The sequence below is a fragment of the Lygodium microphyllum genome, chromosome 7 (assembly GCF_053477565.2).
Source record: "Lygodium microphyllum isolate KBCC chromosome 7, Lygodium_microphyllum_v1.1.10, whole genome shotgun sequence".
NCBI lineage: Eukaryota > Viridiplantae > Streptophyta > Polypodiopsida > Schizaeales > Lygodiaceae > Lygodium > Lygodium microphyllum.
Window position 1 is genome coordinate 34,850,311 of NC_141141.1, and position 24,703 is coordinate 34,875,013.

A 24,703-nucleotide genomic window follows, 5' to 3' on the forward strand; every position below is an offset into this window, starting at 1 on the left:
GGGGAGAAATTCCTAGGTTTGCTAATAAGGCCATGATTAAGATGTTGCTCAAATTTTTCATTAAATAGAAATCTAATTGATGGAGGCCTTCTTATCCTTAATATTACAAAGTAAGAGCAAAAGAGATAGCTTTGTAGGTGAAATTCATTCTACTAAAGATACTCCATAGAGTCCAATATGGTTCCTCCATGGAAGGAAGATGCACAATGCAATACTCAATATAATGATTGATATAGATTATGCAATCGAAAAAGGAGGCAACTTTATCTTTATTACCATGGATTCAAAAAAATCACATGATAAGTTAAGAATGGGATTATTTTTTACAGTTATTGTGAAATTGGGGATGGTAACCGAATTTGTAGGATGTTGAATATCAACTTCACTAACATAGCTACTAATGTGGGGATTAATGGATACATGCCACACCCCTTCTACAAGAATATATAAATTAGGTAGGGTTGTCCTCTAGCACCCCTATTTTTTTCCATAATAGTAGACCCACTACTCAAGACAATGGATTTCAAAGTGTAAAGCATGGTTATTACAGGACTCCCCCTCCCATATAGTACCCAAATGACCATTGCATTATTTGTGGATGACAACTCAAACCTGTTAGTGGTAGAGAAGGCCGATGTAGAGAATATTTTATACAAACGTGTGTGTGTGTGCGTGCGTGCGTGTGTGCATGTGTGTGTGTGTGTGTGTGTGTGTGTGTGTGTGTGTGTGTGTGTGTGTGCGCGCGCGCGCGCGTGCATGCGTGCGTGCGTGCATGTGTGCGTGCGTGCGTGCGTGGTGCGTGCGTGCGTGCGTGGTGCGTGCGTGCGTGGTGCGTGCGTGCGTGCGTGCGTGTGTAAGCAATATGTAGTCATTTTAGGTGCCAAAATGTTGGGATGCAAAATACTTGGAACGAGGAATGTATTTAGGTACTTGGGATGCCCTTTGGGGTTGCACATATCCTCATCATAGAAAATGAAATGGTTGCTAGCAAAAATAGGGAACAAGCTCAAAAAGTTTGAAGACTTGCCTTTGAGCTTCAGGGGCCAATTAATAATCATTATTGACAAGATACCCTCACCCGCATTAATGTTTGTTGTAGGTGTTACACCTTTCTCCAAGGTATGGTGGGACAAAGTTGAGAAGCTATTTGTACAAATTTCTATGGAGCCATAGAGCAGCTGGAAGGTGGCAATCAATCTTTGGAAGGCAGTTGCTACAAGGAAAGGAGAAGGATTAGGACTCGAAAAGCTTAGTGCAAAGACAAGGAGGCTTGTATTCATTTCTACCAATGCTTAACAAAGATGAGCCATGGGCAAACATGATCAAGTATATGTTAAAGAAGGTGGGGATCCTAGGTTGAATGTTGAAAGAGCCCACATGGGAAGACAAGGTATTGGTCACTAGAAAAATCAAGATCTCAAGATTTGCGAATTCCCTAGGCTCCAATAGACTAATGGAGATAGGTGCTCTTGAAATTGCATGGAGGATTAAGAAGAGTCACAAGGTGGCAATGCCTTGTTGCATTGTATCTAGACATTCCCTCATGCATAAGCAACAATGAATGTTTCCTCCTATCACACTTGATCCCAAAATTGTAGGCAAGATTGCCAAGAAGGGGCTAATGAGATAGTGAGACATTTGGGAGCCCAATGCACACCGTGTGCATCATAGCACAAAAGGTTCAACTATATTAGGAGGAGAATTTCTAGGTGACTATAGCTCTCCAAGCCAAGAAGCTGGAGGGATTGCTAGGCCCAAAATTTGGTCTAGACGATAAATGTTGCTATCTAGTCAACTCTAGGGCATGTGTGTACGCAAATTGAGGAAAATGAATGATTTTGAGATGGATGAGGGACACATGGCTGTTAGTGCTTGGAAGACCTCATATCCTCACACCATAGTATGAACATGGAAAAGGTGATTGTCCAAAGCATGGAAAACGACACCTAGTTAGGCCCTAAACTTAATGCTATGGAGAGTGGGGGCCAAGAAAAAGAAAAACCTCATGAAGTTTGAATTGCCGAGTTCAAGCATATGAGTGATCGATGTCCCATGTGTGTAATACATAGTGAATAGTGGCCCATCTCTTTTGGCATTGCATGGAGGCAAAGGTATTTTTTGGACCAAAGTGAGAGAGTGGATGCAACACGCTGGTTTGAATGGTACTATTAAGATGAGAAGTACCCTATTTGGGGACATTGCAAGGATGAATGAGAAATCACAATATTTGGTGGACCAATAGAAATAGGGTTATCATAAAAAAGAAGAATGGGGTTCTTGTATATGATTTATTTAAGCAGTGTGTCACTAAAGCCTTGGCTTGTTTTAAGGGTCTTAAAAGAAAAGATCATCTACAAAGTTGCCTTCAAAGTTACTAATAATGGGGGAAGGGTTGTTGCCTAGCCAACTACCCCAATTGTGTAGTTGTACATATTTTCTATGAATATAATTACTTCAAATTTAAAAAAAAGTTGTAGTGATGACAAATATGTTAACACAATCTGAATATTACAACATTCTTGTTGAAGAGCTAGAAAAGAAATGAATTAAAGTATTAATAAATAGCTCGTATGGGATTAGTAAACATTTTCTCAAACAATAAATTTTTTGGTGTAATGCATAGATATATATTAATAAAAAATTAAATGAAATATACAATTGGCTTAAAGCCACATCCTTAGGGCACTACATTATAGGGTGGAAAGAGGGAGTGTAAAAGGGCTCCCTCAACTCAACGGAGTGCAGATGTGTGCACAACTTTTCACAAACAACAAACTTGAATATTGTGCAAGCAGAAGAAGGAAATGTGGCCAATTTGTTGCTTGCACAACTAGTTAGTGAGACAAGGATGCCCCTTGACCCCACTATTATTTGCCATTTCCACCAACCCCCTACTTAGGGCACTATAAGATAGGGTGAAAAGAGGGAGTATAAAAGGGCTCCCCCTACCTAATGGAATGTAGATGTGTGCACAACTTTTAGTAGACGACAACTCAAATATTGTGCAAGCAGAAGAAGGAAATGTAGCCAATTTGCTACAAGTGTATGGTTAGTACTCCCAAGTATCCGACACTCTTATAAGTAAGCCCAAAATTGAAACCTTGTATCTCAGGCTAGAGTACTGGCCAAACTGCTTACAAAAGATGGGATATAAACTGGTCAAAGTGGGTGAAATCCTAAGGTACCTTGGAGTGCCAATAGGCTTAGCTATATCAAGGAAGAAAAAGATGGTCTGTTTCTTGTCCAAGATGGAGCAAAGGGTCAAGAAGTACACTAAGACCCCTCTCACCATGATAGGGAGACTCATAGTAGAGGACAATATTTTTTTGCCACCAGCCATGTTCATTTCGGCCATAAGCCCTTTCTCCAAGAACTAATGTAGTCAACTAAACAAAATGTTAAGAACATTTCAATGGACCCATGGGGAGCATGAGGGATGCCACTCAATTAATTGGAACACAATGATTTTATCATAGATCAATGGAAGGCTAGGATTGGAGAATGCCATTGAGAGGGCCAAGAGGTTAGCCTTCAAGATGTTGCTTAGAGTGGAGGATGAGGAACCATGGGTTATAATCACTCGAGTTGTAGTGAGTGTAGCCAAAGTGGGAGGTGGAAGATGGGACTGTTTGAATTAAGAGGATAAGTTGCTAGCCTCATTCTCCAATTTTAGCCTAAAGGGCTATAAAACTATAAAGAACCTGATTTATCATGGAGAAAGGTGATAAAAGACTAAGTTGGGGTGAGGGAAATCCAAGGACATGGGACAATACACGGTTGCAGTGTGTATTTACCTTCTCGTAGGCATACATAGACAATAGGCCACCAAATAACACAAATGCTAAGTTGGCAGATTTGTGGAGTGAGTTCGAAGCGAAGCTATTGGCCATAGACATAATCAAGGTCAAGTTTAACTTGGAGAAATAGAGTAGCTACGGGAGTTGATGAGGAGAAAGGCCCAATCCTACCCTCTACAGAAATAGGGCTTGTGAAGATTTGGAAAACATTGTGTAATCACAAAGGGAAATGAGCTTGCAAGATGATGCACATGAGGGACTTTTAGGGACAGAGAAGGGAAGTCTCAACTAGGACACATGCAAAGTGGAAGAATACCTTTGCCCATACCTCAATGGGAGTGTGGGAGAGAAGATTGGGTAGGACATGAAGGGCTGCACCAAGTTGCCAACTCAACTTAATGCTATGGAAGATCACAGCTTTGAAGTTACTAACCAAAGACCGATTTGGGAAAATGTTGAGAGTCAACATAGGATGTGCCTTATGTTTAACTTAGAATGAAATAGTGAAACACTTATTCTGGACATGTAGAGATACCGTGATAATTTGGAAGAAGCTAAAAGATTGGTTTAGGAAGGCAAGGTTGAATGAGGAGATAAAGATGAACATAGCCCTATTTGGGGACCAGGCCAGGCTAGACGAGGAAACACTCAAACTATGGAATGTAGTGAGAGCACTTGTAGCTAGGCACGTATGGAACAAGAGAAACAAGGTAGTTAAACAAAATTTGGCACAAGAAATATTCCAAGCTATAAGGAGAGAGGGCCTAGCAATCTTCAAAACCCTTAGGAAAAAGGTCCATATATCAAAATACCAAGTAGGAAGCTCGAGTAACAAACAATAAACATTAGCGGGGCTTATACTCGAGAACAATGATCATTTCTCAACAACCTCCACTCGGAAAAATAATGTTGGATCTGTTGACAAAGCAAGTGTTTCTCCTCGAGTTTGGTCTGTTCGAGCTCGATAAGCTTCGGAACCTGGGGGGACTGAGATGGCTCAGAAAAATGGGTCAGTCTCCAACAACGTGATTGTATGCGACAATGGAACCGGGGTACGCGTTTCCAGACCTTAACCTTTTCAGAGGAGTATTCCATAGTATGTGAATTGTAGAACCACCAATACCCATTAATGCTCAGGATCTGCCCTTTACCAAATATTCAACCCACCTCGTCACGCATTGATGTAGTATAACTATTTGACCCATGAAGGTTCTGGACCATCAAGGTGCAGAAGGTCACAGACTGTGCAAATAGATGCCTTCTGTCCGTTGGTATCAGACAAATGCACCATTGTTGAGCCATCTGCCTGAGGTTATCAGGTGTTTTGAATAGCTGGGTGTCTCCTGTTTAAAAACCTTGAACTTGAGTGTAAGTTTTGTTTTTATCTGCGGTTCTCTTCTCCAAACCATTGGATGAAGGCTTGTAATTGCTGTCCCATTTCTCGTGCAAATTCCAATTTCTAGGTTTTTACAACTTGCGAGTTATACTATCAGTAAACCTGAGTCAGAGTTCAGTAGGAGGGTCAAAGGAAGAAAGGCAAGAGTACACAGACCAATAGGTCTGCAACCTAACTCATGAAACCTTTGCAAAATTTGGGGAGGCATAATAACATTAGATATTGCTTCACAAACGTGTAAATTTTTGCTATTTTTGTTCATTGATTTCCAAAAAGACTCACAATATTATCAAATAAGTAAAGTGTGAGTGTCGAACAAGTAAATTAAAGGCCTAAATTATTCTCAAAACTATCGAGAATTATGGCCTGATCTAACTCCTAAAAATCAGCAGAAAATAATAATTAAGTGTTGTAGGAATAGAGGCTCAAAATCCAATATGAAAGGCAAGCATGGCCATTTCAGGCCCTCATCTCCATGCGGTAGCCTTTTCTCTCCATTGCCATTACCTTTTGCTATCCAATGCAGCCATCACCTACATCTCCCTCAGCTGTGTTTTGTCAGCCTTGCTTAGTGACTATCGGCTTGCTGTTGTATTATACTGGTTTGACATGAAGTGTAGGTATTGAAGCAGCTTTTATCCTATTCAGAGTAATCTATGCTCTGAGGGAAGAATAAAGGATAGTTAGATTCAATGCACTACAAAATAGAGAAGCTTTCCCAACCACCATTGGATATTGATCATGAAGGAATCTATGGAGGGTATGCGGTGAAGCAAAAAAGAGAGGTGGAAGCAAAGGAAGATTGCCCTCAGAGATTGCCATGCGAGCTTTGTAAATATGGTGACTTGAGAGTCGACCACTGTTTGACCGAAAAGGGATAAATGCGGATAGATGCATCTTTACAAGAACAAAATGCCAATGCATGTGGTTATGCAAGAGGCAATGCAAATCATCATGTTCATGCAAAATGCTATGCAATAGTACCACTTGGACAATGCCATTGCAAGGGAATTGTTTATTTACCCAGGGGCCCTTTTACAATCATAGTCATTTAGATGATGTAGATAATGATATGAAGGACAAATAATAAATGTTTGTGAGGAATGAATAAACCAAAATCCTATCACCCTCAATAGAAAAAGGCTGTCTCCTCTCAATGTGGAAGGGAAAGCTAGAGTCAATCACACCTTGTCAATTTGAAGTGGTAGGAAAGGGCGTACCCATGTGGTCTTGGGTAGTAAGTGTTGAAGTGGTAGTAAGGGCGTACCCATGTGGTCTTGGGTAGTAAGTGTTGAAGAACCAGTCAATTGACCGCTTTGGTTAATATTTATGCAAAATTGTCAGATATAGGCACAAACTCTAGGTGGACAATGCCTAGCTTACAACCTACTCTCTAGTGAAATGGAAGTGCATATTAATACGCCACATCCGTGGATTGATGATCGGGTTACTAGCTAGTGCAATGGTACTTTGGTTGTCGCAATAGAGGATAGTTTGTGAAGCATATGGAAAGCGAAGAATAGCTAGCAATCCCTTCAGGTCAATAGCTCTTGTGGTGCTATCAAAGAGGGTATGGAAGCAGCTACTACATCTTGCTTACACCTTGACTAAGAAATGTTAACTGCGCCCATTAGTCTTTGAGAATGCTAGGCGTCAAGATCTCTAGCCTAGTACGAATCAATATACTAGTGTAAAAGCAAACCATGACCATATATTAGGTCATAATAAGTACATTGAATATATCTCAACACATGTACACAAGCAATTCAATGTGATACTTTAGATGCATTGAAATATTTGTTGGATTTGACTAGCCATAGAGGAGAGAGATACAAGAGAGAGAGTAGATAGTGTGAGCTAAAAGTGACAGATTGTACTTGCTGAATTGAAAGAGATAGAGTGAAAGTACATTCCTTATCATGGTAACGTAAAATTTTAAGATGCTCTAATCTCGTCGATAACATTTGATTAAGATATTAATCAAATGTGCAAGGCTCTTTTGCATATGTGATGCACATGGCAGTTATTTCATCGTAACAAGCCAAGGACCTTGAGGATGCAGTGGGTGTTAAAGGCAAAAGTTGTGATAAGTTATGCCAATTGGGTTTTAGTAGTCAATTGGTGTCAATTTTGGCCCTAGGACAAATTGTTTGGCCAATAAGTGTTAGTGGTGATATTAGGGACTACCATTAAATAAATTAATGTCAGCCTAGGAATCACTCTAGGTTGCAAATGGCCTAGCTAATTTAATTATGGATGGGCACATTTAATTTTGGGCAGGGTCAGAAGGGCTGAAATTAATTTTCAAGATTATTTAATCATGAAAATTAAATGAATGGCTAGATAATGCTAAAAAATAGATTCAAAAGATTGCCACTTGGCCAAAATGCCCATGCAAACTGAGAAAACGTTTTTGGGGGTTGGGTCTCAACCATTTAGTCAACAACATTGGGATTGTTCTTATGCAAGATGGTTGTGTTGTGGCTTATGAGAGCTGAATTTTCATGGTGCAAAGAAAAATTTGCAGGTCTATGAGGAAGAGTTTTTGGTTGTAATTCATGCATTATCTACGTGGAAACATTATTTGTTAGGGGTTGATTTTACAGTGTAGATAGATCATCAAACTTTGAGGTACTTTTTGGCGCAGATAAAGTTGTTAGAGAAATATATAAGATGGGCAAATTTTCTCTCTATGTTTCATTTTCAGATTGTATATATTGATGGTAAAAAGAATGTTGTGGTTGATGCACTGTCGCATAAGCCACAAATTTCAGTCATCAGTATGGTTTATCACACTGAGTTGGATGCCATGAAAGATCAATATGTTGTTGATTTGGACTTTGCTAATGTTTATGATCAGCTTTGTAATGGCCAGAGGCATGAGCACTTTGTGCTTAGAGATGGATTTCTGATGATGCATGGATGATTGTGTGTCATAAAGCTTTGAGGCCTAGAGTTATTATTGAAAGTCATACTTCTCCATATGCAGGACACAGAGATATCGATACCGCAATCAAGGTAGTGGAGCACTTCTTTTATTGGTGAGCTAGGGGGAGGTCTATCACGTGGGTGTGAAATTTTGAGATGCTTTAATCTTATTGATAAGAGTTGATTAAGATATTAATCAAATGTACAAGGTTCTTTAGCACATGTGATGCACATGGCAGTTATTTCATAATAACAAGCCAAGGACCCCGATGATGCAATGGGTGTCAAAGGAAAAAGTTGTGATAAGTTATGCCAACTGGGTTTTGGTGGTTAGTTGGTGTTAGTTTTGACTCTAGGATAGTTGTTTGACTTATAACTGTCAGTGGTGACACTAGTAGGGACTAGCATTAATTAATTAATTAATGCTAGTTTAAGGGTCAACAAAGGTTGGAGATCACTCTAGGTTGCAAATGACCTAGCCAATTCAATTATGGATAGGCACATTGGTTAGAAGGATTGAAATTAATTTTTAGGACTATTTAATTTTGGAAATTAATTAAATGACTGGATAATGCTGAAAAATGGGTTTAAAAGATTGCTACTTAGCAAAAAGGCCCATGCAAATTGAGAAAATGTTATTGAGGATTGGGTCTCAGCCATTTAGTTAGTTTACAACTTAGGAGAGAGAGAGGGGAGGAGTTGTTTCATTTTTGATTAGAGAATAGCAATTTGCTATAAAAGACAGCCATTTCGGGGCCTCAGCAAGCAAGGGACAGCAGGGAGACACCTTCGAGGGGATGGTACTAGCATTGCTAATCAGGTGACAACATCTTGGAGATGCCTAGTAATAGATGATGGCATTAAATGCAGGCTAGAGCAAGCAGTAGGTAGACTTTAGGGCTTTCTTACGAAGGAAATCAGATTTCTCTCTTATCTTGGCCTTCTCTCACCTTCTCCAACTCATCCTTAGGAGACATTTGTTAGCAGTCATGTTTGTCATGCCTTGTCATCTCCTGCCTGTGAGCCTTAGTCTGAGTCAGACGAGGACTTTAGGAGCTCTGACTTGTCTATCACTTGTTTTGACGGAGGAGGTAGCTCATTCTAGAGCACTCATTTTATTGCATTTCAGTGCATTTTTTCCTCTAGTCGGGATTTTATGTGCATTTCCCAGGGCAGTTTCTGCATTCTTCAGCTTGCCTCACCTGCCGGACATTGTCCACCCTTTCCGGGATTTTTCTGAGCATTCTTGGCATTTTTACCAGCATTAAATGCTGGTCGGATCAGCATTAAATGCTGGTCAGACATATTTATGGCCTCAAATTTCAGGTCGGCCAGTTTTTGGATTTTTTGGCTATTTATAGCCATTTCCCACTTGGCAGTTAGTTGTATTATCATCTTCCCTCCTTCTTTGGCAGGTGCACATTTCGACTCCGTCATCTTCCTCCGTCTTCGGTGCTGCCGTCATCATCAGCCTGATCTGGTGCCCTCACTGATGCTTCGGGCTGTGTGCAGAGACTGATCAGTCCACAGTTTTGTATTCAGCATTCATTACAGTCAGTGCAGATTTTCTTCCTTCATTTTCTGCTTTCTCTCTCTCTCTCCCTCTATGTTCGTGTTTCTTCTTCCGTTGCGCATTTTCACATGGTATCATCGCCTAATTGAGAGCACAGAGGAGAGCTTCCATTGCAGAGGACACCATCAAGTGCAGCCTTTCTTCCCTCCTTTCCAGCCCTTGGCGGTGCTGTCCAGGCTGAAACGCAGCCTTCCATACCTGCGTTTTGTTGTTTTGCAGCATCAGGAGGAGTAGACGACAGTTTTCTAGGTGTTTGCAGCCTGCGTTTGCATCAAACGCAGCCAACAGGAGGTGGTCAACATCAGCAGAGGAGAAGGCGTCATCATCTGGAGGATAGGCGACAGTTATTTTTCTCCAGGCGGCAGCATTTTCTCTCTCCTCTTGCAGGCGACAGCATCTTCTGGGTCTTTTCTGACATAGCCGGCTCCATCTTGACTGTCTGTTGGTTGCAGATTGTTTGGTGATTGCAGATATATACGAAGATGTCTTATCACCAGTTCTTTGCTGATTCAAATGATGAGGTCTCTATTCCTTCCTTTGAGAGACGGAGAGACTTTCGTGCTAGTTCATGCGACGACCGGAGGTCACCTAGCCCATTTGACCGAGATCCCTCTATTCTCCGTTCTCTCCATGTTTCACAGAAGGCTCAACTCACGAGCTCGATCTTTCCTCTTTATGACATAGTTACCTGGAACGGGGAACGAGAACGGGAACGGGACCCCCTGGAACGGGGGGAACGTCCAAGGTCGGGGAACGGGAACTAGGGGAACGACACATGTCTTAAGTGCTCCAAATATGCCCTGCATGACCCAAATTGCCCCAAAGAATGTCCCTCTAATTGCCCCAATACCCGTCAATGTATGAAATTGACCCAAATGTCCCAAAATTGACTCGATTATCCCCATAACTCCAAATTGCCTTGAATTGCCCCAATTATCCCAATTTCCCTTGAAATTAGACAATATAAATGGATGAATACCTTGGAATTGAGGATCGGCTGAAATTTGATTCTGATTTGCAAGAGTTGATAATGCATCAAATTTGAACTTTGCATGTGCCATGGACTTCTAATTAGCTTGTGGGTTGTCTTGACACTTTGAATCTTCAACCCGCGAGAGAGAGAGAGAGAGAGAGAGAGAGAGAGAGAGAGAGAGAGAGAGAGAGAGAGATTAGTGTGTGCACATTAGGCAATGGAGATGGGTGAATATGTGATAGAAGGACTATGACCCAAGCAAAAAAAAAAGAAAAAAGAAAAAACGTCAATTTTCAGTAAACAGGCCTGGAACGGCCGTTCCAAACAGGGAACAGTAGGGGGAACGGCAGGGAACGGCAGGGGGAACGGCAGGGAACGTTCCCTGGCTGTTTCACCTCCTTGGAGGGTTTGGAACGCGTTAGGCCGTTCCTACAGGCCAGAATGGCTGTTCCCTGTTTCTATGCTTTATGAGCTTACAGGATTCTATCCTAGTGCATGTGCGCAGGTTGCAGAAAGCAGCGGAAGTGTGGACGAAGCTTGCTTCTTTGTACCATCAGAAGACATTTGCCCATCGGATTACTCTCGAGAAGAAATTACGGATGCTCGTTGTTGATGATTCTTCTTCCATGAAGGATCATATCAACAGGTTGGAGGACATGAGGGATGAGCTTGCGTCCCTTGATAGGATGATCTCTTCCGAGGATATGGCCATGATTCTTTTGACTCAGTTGCCATCTCCCGTTTTGATGTCTTCTACACCAGCCTTCTTACATCGAGGACACGTGAGAAGCTTCTATGGGAGGAGCTTGCCCCGCTTGTTTTGGAGCATGACGAGCGCGCCAAAGAGGTAGCCAATGGATCCACCTCCATCAAAGCTTTTGTTGCAAGCTCGAGAGGGGGGACACCAAAGAAAGGGAAGTCACAGGCTAAAAGACGAGAGTTCTTCAGGTTCTGACTCCGACTCGGAGAAGCCTAAATGCCCATACTGTGGGAAGGGGACACATCCAGAGGAGAAATGTTGGAAGAAGTACCCTCACCTTCGTCCAGGAGCGAAGGATGGAGCTAAAGCATCTAAGACTTCTACCTCTACTTCAGCAGTTATCCATGAGTCAGTGTTCTTTCATATTGTTGACTTGGAGGAACCTTCTTCAGTGGTTGCCTCATCTTCTGAGAGGCCTTGGCTGGTTGATAGTGGAGCTTCTAGTCATATGACTCCCCGAGGTGATTTGTTGCAGGATCTATGCCCTTCTGAGGGTTCAGTCACTGTTGGTGACATTGTTTCGGTGCCTATTTGTGGTGTTGGCACTTTGCCTTTATTTCCCGACCGCGCATCGAGCTCCCTTTCCTAGGCTCTTTATGTTCCTGACTTGGGCTTTCCACTCCTCTCAGTCTATGGCCTTACTAGGCTTGGTACCCGGGTTGTCTTCACCGAGCAGGCCATTTGTATTGAGGATTCTTCTACAGGGGCTGTTATTGCGACAGGTTGGCAGGAGAGTGGGCTTTATAGGCTCCATTTCCCTTCTCTTATACAGGGTCCTCCGAGGCAGTTGTCTATTGCTACACCCGTTTCCACTTGTGCACCCTCTTTTCCACAGGTTTCTTCCCATCTCCCACCCTCTCCTCCGGTGGTTCTCTTGTACCCCCCATCCCTTTCAGAGGGGGACGATCTCGGTGATGCTGCTATGGATTTCCTGGCCCCTATTGTTTTAGAGGGGGCTTCCCAGGATCACGAGGAGTTTCTTCATTGGCAATCTTCATTGACGGACTTCATCGACCTTGGCATTCCTCTTGCCACCCCAGGATCTGTTTCTCCCTTGGCCTTCTGCCACATCCAGGATATGAGAGGGGGTGTTAGCAGTCATGTTTGCCATGCCTTGTCATCTCCTGCCTGTGAGCCTCAGTCTGAGTTAGACGAGGACTTTAGGAGCTCTGACTTGTCTATCACTTGTTTTGACGGAGGAGGTAGCTCATTCTAGAGCACTCATTTTATTGCATTTCAGTGCATTTTTTCCTCTAGTCGGGATTTTATGTGCATTTCCTGGGGTAGTTTCTGCATTCTTCAGCTTGCCTCACCTGCCGGACATTGTCCACCCTTTCTGAGATTTTTCTGAGCATTCCTGGCATTTTTACCAGCATTAAATGCTGGTCAGATCAGCATTAAATGCTGGTCGGACATATTTATGGCCTCAAATTTCAGGTCGGCCAGTTTTTGGGTTTTTTGGCTATTTATAGCCATTTCCCACTTGGCAGTCAGTTGTATTATCATCTTCCCTCCTTCTTTGGTAGGTGCACATTCCGACTCCGTCATCTTCCTCCGTCTTCGGTGCTGCCGTCATCATCAGCCTGATCTGGTGCCCTCACTGACGCTTCGGGCTGCGTGTAGGGACTGATTAGTCCATAGTTTTGTATTCAACATTCATTACAGTCAGTGCAGATTTTCTTCCTTCATTTTCTGCTTTCTCAGAGACATGAACGTGGAAGAATGAATAATGAATAATAAATAAATATGATGTTCAATGCAGTAGACACACTGTGCAGAGTGAATTCAAAACCTTGAACTCTCGTGTCTCTAAAAGGACCAAGGTAGAGAGATGAGCTGAAGAGTCTGTTGTACTTTGAACTGCGGATCCCAAAATGCAGCAGGCAGCTCTTGTATGTGATCAGTAGCTGCAGGCACAGATCTGTGTTTGGATCAGGCTAAAATTGCAATGGCAGCTCGAAGGTGCCAGCTGATGAAGAACTTGCAATGGCGAGATGGGCTGAGTGGAAGGGTAGCCTTCTATTTATAGATGTGTGCATCCTCCCAAATTAGGCTTTGGCTTATGGGACATAGACACTCTCTAGGAAAGTTTGGTAATTTTAATGAAAAGTTGTTAATGACATGTTTTGGGGCTGTTTTAAAGAGCTATTTGAATGGTTTAAATTTGTAATGCATTTCTTAGCTCAACACTATGGTGTATTCATCTCAACAATACAGTTTAAGAAAACCCTGTTAATTGTATATTAGCAAATTATAGGTACCTGAATATGCGTGACTTATATTTGTATGCATGGGCACTTGCTTATGATTGCCATGTTCAATGCCTTAAGCTCATGATTCATGGTTCTAATTTTCTGCATTTACTTCTGGTTTTGCAACTTATATTCATCTTTCTCTTGTTTCAGTATGTCAAATGTGGCTTTGCTGGTGAGAATTTCCCTACTGCAGTTTTTCCATGCATGGTCGGGCGCCCAACGCTCCGATTTGACGAAGCAATCAGTGAACAAAAACTTGATGTTTGTACATAAATCTTTTCACTGGTTAGATAGAGCTGCATTCTGTTCCTCTATTTCAATTGTTGCAATGTTTCTCTGCTACCCATGCTAAAGCTGTAGTGGCCAAATCTTGCAACATGGTTTCCTGGTTTTGGGTTCTAGAAAGGTTCTCTCTATAAGTCATTCAATGTGGAGGATCACACAATGGCCATAACATTATTGCACTAAAATATTCTACTTGTAGACAGAGATCACATATCTGATGACTCATGACAAGGCATTTTCTTCACAAGTTCAGATCTAGAGGGGGAATATTAAGTAGACACAAAGTCTGCTTGCATAGAAACTAGGGGCACAACAAGTCACCGCATTGTCTTCTTCCTTGTTTGTACAAGTAGATGGCCATGAGATCCAAAAGCATGGTGATTTGACTTTAGAGAGATCATAGTTTTAGGCTACAAGAATCAATGATTGGCACATTTCAATGGTCAGGTTGCCTCAACCCACTACACTGCCCATTTGCCCTCCTGTCACGACTGTCAGATCTGCTGCATACAAGACCTCCCATGTATCACCCAAACTCGTGTGAGATCATCTCCTGAAAGATTTTTTGGCGCTTTCCTCTTGCGTAGGAATCCCTTATGGCTCTTAAGATCACAAAATTGATGCAAAGGAGGCTGCGATCCTTTCTTGCCTGCCTTACATCTGTGAATGGTTTGTCATTCATTCTTAGCATGTGAAGTAGCAACTAGTAGTGACAGAGAGAAACAAAGATGAATGAATGTTACATTAATGTCTACTAGAGACCAAACATGACCTATAAGACCAAATGATAAGTACAATCGACACAATCTCTCATCATGACTAAAACAAAAGAAACAAACTAGTTTAAGCTAAGTTGCCTATAGCTGCGTACAAGCAGACAGTGGTTCTTGTCTGTCCTATATTCAGCATGGAATGGTAGAGGATAGAGTTCAATGTCTTCTGATATCATCTACTGCAGAGACCTGCCTCAAGATTGTCCAGTTGTGATGGTAGATGCGGGGCCTTGTCTGGTTCTAGCATGGCAAGTTCTCTGGAAATTGCATATCATTGTGGCTCTTTCAATAGTCATCCTGCCAGTCATGTACTAGTACCTCACGTCAGAAGCTGGCACTGAAGGTAGTGCCCTTAAGTAGTCCATGAAATATATGAGGCCTTTTCTCCTTGGATTGACTTCTGCTAGAATATGTCCTTGTTTAATGAAAATGCCCTTCAGTGTCATAGATCTAATGGGCAGATATTTCAAGAACACTTGAGTCTCAGCGTCATGAATTAGGCATACTGTGGATGGGATTTTCAGAGACCAGAATGTCAATATTATATTGTTTACTTCCAGTAACCAAGTTAAAGGGACAGACATTAACCATGTAAACTTTGTAACAAAGACCCCTGTGGAAGAATGTCCGTGGGTCCTGTGGGAAGAATGCCTGCAAACACTGGAATCTGGAGTAACATGCTTTAATAGCTTGTGCACCATGGGCCAAAACCCCTTCCTCCAAAGAAGATGCCTTGACATTTTCTGACATGGCACATGTGATCTCCATCTGCAAGTGGCAACTAGTGAAACCATGTAAGCTTGGTAACAAAGACCCTTGTGGGGAGAACACCTGAATCTCAAGACCGTGCACCTTCATAGTCTGGGCACCATGGGTCAAACCCTCTTCTCCATGTGGACAAGCTATCTCGGATCCTCATGCCAACTTTCAGAATGCAAGGCACCAGTATAAGTCTCAACATGAGAATGAATACATCAAGTTCCCCCTATGGTGTGCATGCATGGCGATCATGTGAGACCCACGTGTACGAACTGTCTTTCAGCCCTCAGGCAAATGTGTCAACAGAGTAACTTGCAGTATACGACCGACTAGAGCAAAACATATCAAGTGCTAATGGCAGGATCCAACTGGGGATGACATGATTGCCACGTAGCCAAGCAATGTCCACAAATGGAAGAACACATGTACGTTTGAGTTTTCCATAAGCCAAATTCACAATCAGCCACATGAGCAGACTGAATCAAATCCAAACTATGGGTCTCTACCATCCAAAAAGCTTGAAACATGCAATAATCAGCACATGAAGAATAGACCTGCTCAAAGTCACCAATGTTAACTGAAAGTGGCCATATGTAGCCTCTCATGATAGTGTTAAGCTACTCATAGTTAGCCCTAAGCTTTCTCCCACTTTTGGCTAATCTATTTGGTTCTTGTACAACTCCAAAACACATTTTAAATTATTTTAAATTGAATATGAAACTCCAAAGATTTTGTTAGGAAAAGAAGCTCAAAAAGTTATATAAAAGGGAGTCATGCACAACCTTCATCTATGTTTCCCACATCATCATGTCTTCATCCTTCATGCATTATGATCAGCCATTGCCACCATTGTTGCCATGATCACCATCATTGCTGCCCTCTCCATCACCCTGTTGCACTAGCCATCTCAGTGCCAATTTTCTCCTCGCAAGGATATCATGTTCAGTCTTGGTGATCGCTCCTGCTGGTGGTGATATCTCCCATAGCTTGGTGACATCATTGCTGCTGTGGCGTCCTGACTGCTACATTTTCAGTCTTGGCGACTTGCTGCTGCAGCTTGCTTCTCTTTGGCAGCTGCATTTTGCAGTCTGGCATCTCCTGCTTGGTAGTCTGCATTTGAGTTACTGCAATTTCTGTTTCAGTGCTAGTTATTATTTGACCTCCATCTGTGAACACATCTTAGTCTGTGTTACTGTGTGAAAACACCTTAGTGTGTGATAGTTAGTCTAGGGTTAGGGTTATGGGGAATCTCTAAGGCTATAAAGTAAACCCCTACCTTTGTACTTTTATATTGTCTATCTCCATGCAGGCTCTAAGAGACTTGCAACTAGCTCTTGAAATGCAAAATCCTCCATGCATTATTCCAGGTATTTTAGTTGCAAAGATGTAAAGGATTACTGTTGATGAATACACCAAAGTCTTAAAGAGGAGGCAAGAGAGAAGATGTCAAGAAATGGGCTTACCTCAGAGCTCATCCGATTACTCCTTCCCCTTTGGTATACCATCTTGATAATCCCATCTACAACTCAGAGGAAGGTGCACAACAGCCTGAGTATGATGTTGATGAGGATCCTGAACTGCCAGCCCAAGGAGCACACACCAACATGTGATACATACCATGCTTTCATCCTTACCTGTGAGAATTGGTGAAAGGTAAATCAGTCTTATTTTCTAGTCATTGTTTATTTACTACAGCTGAAGTACAGGCTATTTGGTACAAGTATTCATGATCCTTGACCTATACTAGCATGTGAAGACTAATAGAGGTAGCTCAAGAAGAAAAAAATCAGGTAACACTTCTCATTCACTTGCAGATTCAAGTGTGGGACGACATTTTGAGTTTACTCAGAATTCGATCCAACTCCCAATTGCACAAACACGAGCATTAAGCACAGCACACGTGAGGTAGACACACCCCTTAGGAGAGAGCACTAGCACATTTGCAGACACATCAAGCATCAAGAAGGATCCCTCAACCTCCTCGCAACGATATATCAACCTCGACACTGTCCCAAGGATTCATCACACAACCACATACCCTCAGTGACATCCAAAATCCTAAATGTCATGAATAACTATGCCAACATTAATTGTCAAAGTGCTTCTCATGATAGCCCATCCCCAAGATGTGCCATGGTACTAGCACATATCTAGGAGGGGGGTAATGCTAACCCCATCCCAAACCAGATGTAGATGGAGAAGCAAAGGAATGCCCAAGGATGGGAAGGATCACATTTTTTGTAATTTTTTGTCCACATCAACAAATGTAAGTTGAATAATGTAATCTATAAAAGTTGAAAGTGGGCTCACTCCCTACCAATTGTAATATTTCTATGAGTAGAGTCCTGCATAGATCCTAATACCATGTGCCCAAGGAACCAAAAAGGGTGGAAACTCTCAAAAGGATGTATAAAAGGAAGAAAAGATAATGAAACAGGTCTTCGAGTGTGTGCCAACTTTTTGACAGCTTTCTTTTTTCAAGTTTCTACTTCTACTACTTCAAACGCTTGAGTGTTGTTGAGAGAGGGAGTGAGAGAGAGAGGGGGAGAGTGAGGGAGAGAGTGCAATTGTGAGAGTGTGAGAGACATGGTGTGAAGTGCTTGGTGGTTCCTTTTTCTTTTCTTGATGTTGCATTCTTTTTGCATTCTTCTCACGACGACAACTTGAGGCTCATGGTGGTAAGTGTACTTGGATTGAGGGCTTGTAGATCAAGACGACTGCACAAGGATCGTGAGATACCCTTCGGCTTGTGAGAGACTACAACGATGAGTAAGCTCGAGGTGCATCTACTATAATCTCAGTACTATTGGTTTCTGTTATTATTGCTTGTGAGGGTAGCCGGTAGTTTTGAGAGAGAGGTGAGAGACTAGGTGAGAGCTGGTCTACATCGGATTATCAAACTTCTGAAACAATAGGAGCTCCGCACTTGTTCCACTGTCAAGCATAGCTATGACCTCTGACACTTGGCCCTTGGATTCCATCTATGCTACTAGGCCTTGCCAGTTTGGATCCCTCTCTTGTTTCACACTCTTCTCTAGCCTATAAAAGGCACTCCTTCCCTCCATCCTTTCACATTAAATCAACAAGCATTCTCATCTCCATCTCTAAGCACCACTTCAATCTTGGTGTTCAAGCTTTCACACACACACACACACACACACACACACTCTCTCTCTCTCTCTCGGTGCCCCCCCCCCCCTTGGCACCCCCATCCCTTCCATCTTCAAGCATCAATATGTTGAGCCTATCCCATCCCCTCCCTCTTTGACTTTCAAGCTTCTCACTCTCCCTCTCCCTCCCTCTCTCTCTCTTCTTTCCCCCACCTAAACTTCTGACTTATAAGCTTGAAGCCTTGGCTCTCCATCGGCATTAGACTTACAAGAAGCATGATGCCTTCAATTTGCACGCCATCCATTTGGAGAGGGACACAAAGAAGTCCAATTTCAACCATTGGACATGCAAATTTTGTGGGAAGTGCTATACAAGTGATGTGATCCAACTTCTTCAACATCTTTTCAAGATGGGGGGGGGGGGGAAGTAGGGGCAAGTTGCTCCATGCAAGGAAATTCCTCAAAGCATCGAAGATGAGTTTTTTGCCTAGATGAGAGGGGGATCCATTGGAGGAGGAGGAGGAATAGGCGCATCAGCACCAACACCTATGACTAATCATAAGGAAGCCTTGAATGTAGGCTTATCTTTGACCCATACCTTCACCATTGGTGGTGAGGAGTCCACATGCGTGCCCCACTCTAACAAAAGGCAAAGAGTGGAGGCTCATGAGGCATCAGAAAGGCAATCCTCTCTCTCTCTCTCTCTCTCAATCCCTTGGTCATGTGCATGAGTTGATTGCCTTAAGGCAATGACTTGCGGACATTAAGATTGCACACTTGGTGGTTGAGTGTAATCTTGCATTCAATGCCCTAAACCAAGATCAATGCAAGAAGATGGTAAAAGTCATTGCTAATGTGAGTCCATACGAAGGATGAGGAGAGGATTGATAGAGCTCTTGATCCTATTCGGGCCACATGGACAAAATATGATTGCTTCATTTTTACCGACTTATGGAGTGATTGTAAGAAATGGGGCATCGTCAACATACTTGTTTCATGTCCACTTGGCACATACTTTTTCTATGCCGTAGAAATTGGCAAGAGAGGGAGGAAAATGATGGGCACATTTATCTACTGCCACATTGGGCAAGCTATCATTGAGGTATACATTGTCTTTTTAAATTTGTTCCTTTTATAATTTTAAGTTTTGTACTATATTTTAATGATCATGATTCATGAAGTCTCTTCTACGGCAATTTACATGTCTTCAATCTCATTGTACATGGAAAGATTTGAGGGGTAATCTCTTCCGGAGAGACCTTCTTGATGGTCATTACCTTTTCTTCGATTCACTTGGATTCTGTACGATAGTAAGGACTCTCTTCTCTTATTTTTAGAAGTTCCCCATGATGATTATACTTCTTAGTTCAATTGCTTTGTGTACCACAATAACAATAGCATGCGTGGCTCGTAAGGACTTGTGATGTCTTCTTGATTATAGATAGGGCTATTAGAAATCAACATGGAAGGTTCGCACCATTTTGATTTGCTATTCTCTCTCTTCCTTCCAAGCCGCTCATTCTCTCGATTCGTGAATCTTTCGAGGTTCAACTCTCTCTTTGTCTCTAAACATTATAATTTATGGTTGTAGATAGGCCCCTGGAATGTGGTGCAAGTTGTTACTGACAATGTATGCAATTGTCGATGCATGGGCCCTTTGCTCTTAGCTGAGTTTCCTACGATTGTATAGACTCCATGTTCAAGTCATTGTTTGGACTTGCTCATGGAGGACATTGAGAAGCTCAAGTGGGTGAATAGGGTGATGAATAAAGCTACATCAATTGTTACCTTTTTCACGATAAAGGTAAAGGTGCTTCTGATGTATTGCGAGCATAGCATATTTGAGTTGAAATATTATTCAACTCGGTTTGCTTACATGTGGTTGTTATTGAGGTGCCTTTATGAGGTGTGATCGAGTGATTGCTGCTCTATATTAGACAATGGTATCCACTCTATGGAATGAGTGGGATAAGCATGAGATAGAGGAGGCCAGAGCCATGTAGCACTTGTGTTTCAATGAATAGTTTTGGCAGAAAGTTCGTGTCATTGTTATTGTCGTGACTTCCTTTTATAGGTTGTTGTATAGGAGTGATTGGGAGGGGTCCACCATGAGTCTTCTTGTTCACTTCTTTAGAGCAGCATTGGTGGAGGCATGGGCTTGCATGATGATCATAGAAACACAACGATATATGTTCTATAGATAGCAGAGAGGAGATGGGCATGGATGCATAAGCCCATCCATGGTCTTATAGTGTTGGTACATTCGGCCTAGAAGTCACCAGTGGTCATGGATGATAGAGAGCTCTGTTCGGACCGACTTGCATATTTGATTCATGTGGCTCCCATGGATGACCACAATGTAGTGCTAGAGGAGTTAGGATGTTATGTAGATCAGAGAGGCCATGTGGCATTTGCTTCTTCTACTTGGAGGAGAGAGTCACTTTTGAAGCCTCTCTTTTGGGGGCAAAATTTTGGATATGAGCTAGAGACTCTTCAGACCTTAACCATGAGAGTCCTCATTGAGGACTGCTCTTTAGGTGCATATGAGAGAAACTAGAGTGCCTATTCTCTCATTCACACGAAGATTCACAATCGGCTTAGCACATGATAGTTAGAGTGGCTAGTCTATTGCCGCACTAACTTGTGTATGATGAGAGCCATGAGGAGCATGGGTAGTCCAAAGCAAGTAAGCACTTAGCCCTGAATCATGATTCATGTGGGTCCCATGGATGACCACAATGTACTACTAGAGGTGTTAGGATGCTACGTAGATCAGAGAGGCCATGTGGCATTTGCTTCTCCTACTTGTTGGATGAGAGAGTCACTTCAGCCCTTAACCATGGGAGTCCTCATTGAGGATTGCTCTTTCGGTGCATATGAGAGAAACTAGAGTGCCTATTCTCTCATCGACACGAAGATTCGCAATTGGCTTAGCACATGATAGTTAGAGTGGCTAGTCTATTGTTGCACTAACTTGTGTATGATGAAGGCCATGAGGAAAATGGGTAGTCCAAAGCAGGTAAGCACTTAACTGTGAATCATGATTCATAAATTTCAAATGATAAGTCAAGTTTTAATTTGTTATTTTGAACCGTATACTTACACTTTACTATTTGCTATAAAGAAATGCCATAACATAGAAACACAAATACAATGATACAACAAAGCATAGATTGAGTTAGGGTTAGGGTAACTTAGAGACCATGAGTACAGTGAATAATTTGAAATGAATGACTAGTGAATATACAATACTCCATGTGCAAACACATTGTGTAGTGAATGAATACTGAACCTTGAACTCTCATATCTCAAGAATTGAGGTAGAGATAATGAGGTGGAGTGTGTGTTGTACTTTGACAGATCTTGAAACACAGCAAGGTAGGCTTTGAAAATGTCGCTGAAGATGTTTGGCGTTAGCAAACACGGGGGGGTGGTAGCTGGATCAGACAGGCAGAAGGATGCTCAAATTTGCAAACACAGGCAGCAATGATGATGTGGCAGCTGTTTGGACCCTGCAGTTGGCAAAACACAAATTTGAAGATGATGTGGCAGGTAGGGTGGAGTAGACAGCAGCAAAATGCAGCAGTCTGTAGGTCGTGGACAGCTGGGTGATAGTGGCAGCAGGCTGTAGACAGCAAAGGAGGGTAGAAAACAGTGAACACAGGCTGTTCCAGCCCTGAACAGCAGTCGCCAGCAATGAATAGTTCCAAAACAACAGCAAAAGGTTGAGTAGAAGGCATCAGATGGTAGGAGATGAAGACGGGCAGCTCCGGTTTATCCGCGAACGGGGTGCGGTCAATGAAGCCACAACACTTGCAATTTGCAAAATTGAGATTGAAATGAGTGGGAGGCCATGCTATTTATTTATAGAAAGTTTCGAGCCTCCCAAATTAGCATTTACATGTGGGACATTGATACCCTTTAGAACTGCATTTGTTCAAAAGAAATGGTTTAAATTCATTAATTAACTTGAGTTTTGGGGTCATTTAAACAAATCTAATGATATTTTAGCTCACCCCCTCTTAGGCCCAAAACTAGAACCAATAAGGGATTGCAAACAAGCACAAGTTCTTTTTTTGTTTCTTTTTCTCAAGGAGTCCCACCCTAAAGAGTCAGGGCATTGGGGAAAGGGTGCACATCGGCTGCCCCCACTGACCTACCAAGACTATAGAGACAATGGTTATCTTACCAAGGGAGCCTAAGTGTTCACCCCAGAGAGGACAGAGCATCGGACAAAGGGTGTGCATCGGTTGCTAGTGGCCAACAAAGGTGGATGGAAATACTAATGGCCTTTTTGAGGGGGGGGGGGGGGGGAGAGCTTTTGGTGTGTTTTGCAAAAGATGAGCATTAAGTGATAGTTTTCCAAAAGTTTTCGGCCAATTAAGTAATAATGCCTCAAAGGAAGAAAGGGATGATCAGCCCTAGGATCTTCAAAAAATAAACAAGACTATCTTGACCACACTGGATGTTGATGACGAAGGAAATACACTAAGTGTGTGAAGCGAATATGAAGGATATGTGGAGAGGCAAAAAAGAAGGGTGGAATGTAAGCTAAGCAAGTGAAGCAAGCAAGGGAGACTACCATGTATAATGCCATGAATATGGTGAATCCAAAGTCGACCACTCCAAAGATTGAAAAGGGATAAAAGCGCATAAATGCATGTTTACAAGAACAGAATGTTGATGCATTGGAGTTATCCAAGAGACAATGTAGGTGTGATCATGCTCATGCAAAATGCTATGCAACGGTGCCACTTGGACAGTGCGTTCGCATGGGAATTGTTCACTTGCCCACGCACTCTTTCACGATCATGGTCATCCTGATGATGCGGATGAGGATACAAAGTACAATATACATAATGTTTGAATCACAAAACTGTAAATAACACATTGTTACTATCACGAGAAGAAAGCCATTCCCCCTCAAACTAGAAGGAAAAGTTGTAGGGAAGCACCCTCTCCCTGTCAATCTGAAGAAGTATAGGAGGATGCACCAAAGCCAATTGTAGGTAGTAAGTGTTAAAGCACTGGTTGATTGACTGCCTTGGTTAATATGTCTGCAAAGTTGTTTGATCAAGGCACAACCTCCAGGTGAATAGTGCCAAGCTCAACTTGCTCTTTGGTGAAGTGAAAGTGTACACCAATATGCTACATCCTAGGTATGATGATCAAGTTGCTAGTAGGTGCTATTGCACTTTGGTTGTTGCAATAGATAACAATCGTTGTAGCACATGGAAATTGAAGTGCCACTAGTAAGCTACTTAGCTAGATGGCCTCAGTGGTGCCATCAAAGAGAGCCCTTTACTCCGCCTTGGTCGTGGAAGTTGCCATCCTCTCTTGCTTATGATTGGACTAGGAAATGGGAGCCGTGTTGAGCTAAAATATGCATTACTTGCTGATTACCCTCTTAAACAGCCCCAAAACACACTAAAAATGCTCTTTTAGAGTAAAACCCTAAAACGGGGAGTGGTTCGAGAAAGTTTAGTGGAAACCCTAATTTTTGGGGCGCCCTTCCACATCTATAAATAGACAGGCTACCCCCATTCAGCTATCATCCTTGTTTGCAGGTTACACCAGCCCACACACCCTCTGCTGCTGTTGGCGCCCAGTTTCTAGCCTGCAGCCCGCCTCCATTTGCTGTCCAGGCATTATCGACTGCAGCCACATCATCATTAGCCTGTCCATTGCTGTAGGCGACAGCTCTCAGCTCTGCTGGCAACTGCTCCAGACTGTCCCAGACTGTTGTTCAGCCTACTGTCCATCATCTCCAGGGTCAGCTAGCCTGCGTTTTCAGCATTGTAGGCCCTGACACTCTTAGACACTGTTTAGCCTGCTATTTACAGCAAACTGTGCACAGTTTCCAGCCCCCGATCAGTGGTACACTGCTGCGTTTACTAGTTTCCAGCCTCCAAACTGCTGCGTTTTGGTGACCAGCCTGTTGCCATTCACTATTCAGCACTTCTACACTCCGATTGGTGGTCACAGACTTGGGACCCGTCTTCGGTGGACGTCACACTCCGACATTGCTCTGCCCTTGAGCACACTATACACACTCTTACATTCATTTACAGCATTCATTCACTTCAGAGTTGTG

General features: G+C 42.5%; 1 protein-coding gene across 14 annotated transcripts in view; it reads left to right on the forward strand.

Annotated features, from left to right (window-relative positions):
- Nucleotides 1–4,652: 4,652 nt before the first annotated feature.
- Nucleotides 4,653–24,703, forward strand: part of ARP2 (actin related protein 2) — a 320,561-nt gene continuing 300,510 nt past the window's right edge. For all 14 annotated transcript variants that reach the window (XR_015691294.1, XR_015691289.1, XR_015691295.1 and 11 more), the window contains exons 1-2: nucleotides 4,653–4,849; nucleotides 13,833–13,943. Coding sequence is in view for 2 of the 14 variants with exons in the window: in XM_087681248.1 (XP_087537374.1) it covers nucleotides 4,790–4,849; nucleotides 13,833–13,943 (171 nt within the window). In the remaining 12 variants the exon portion in view is untranslated. The remainder of the gene's footprint in view (nucleotides 4,850–13,832; nucleotides 13,944–24,703) is intronic.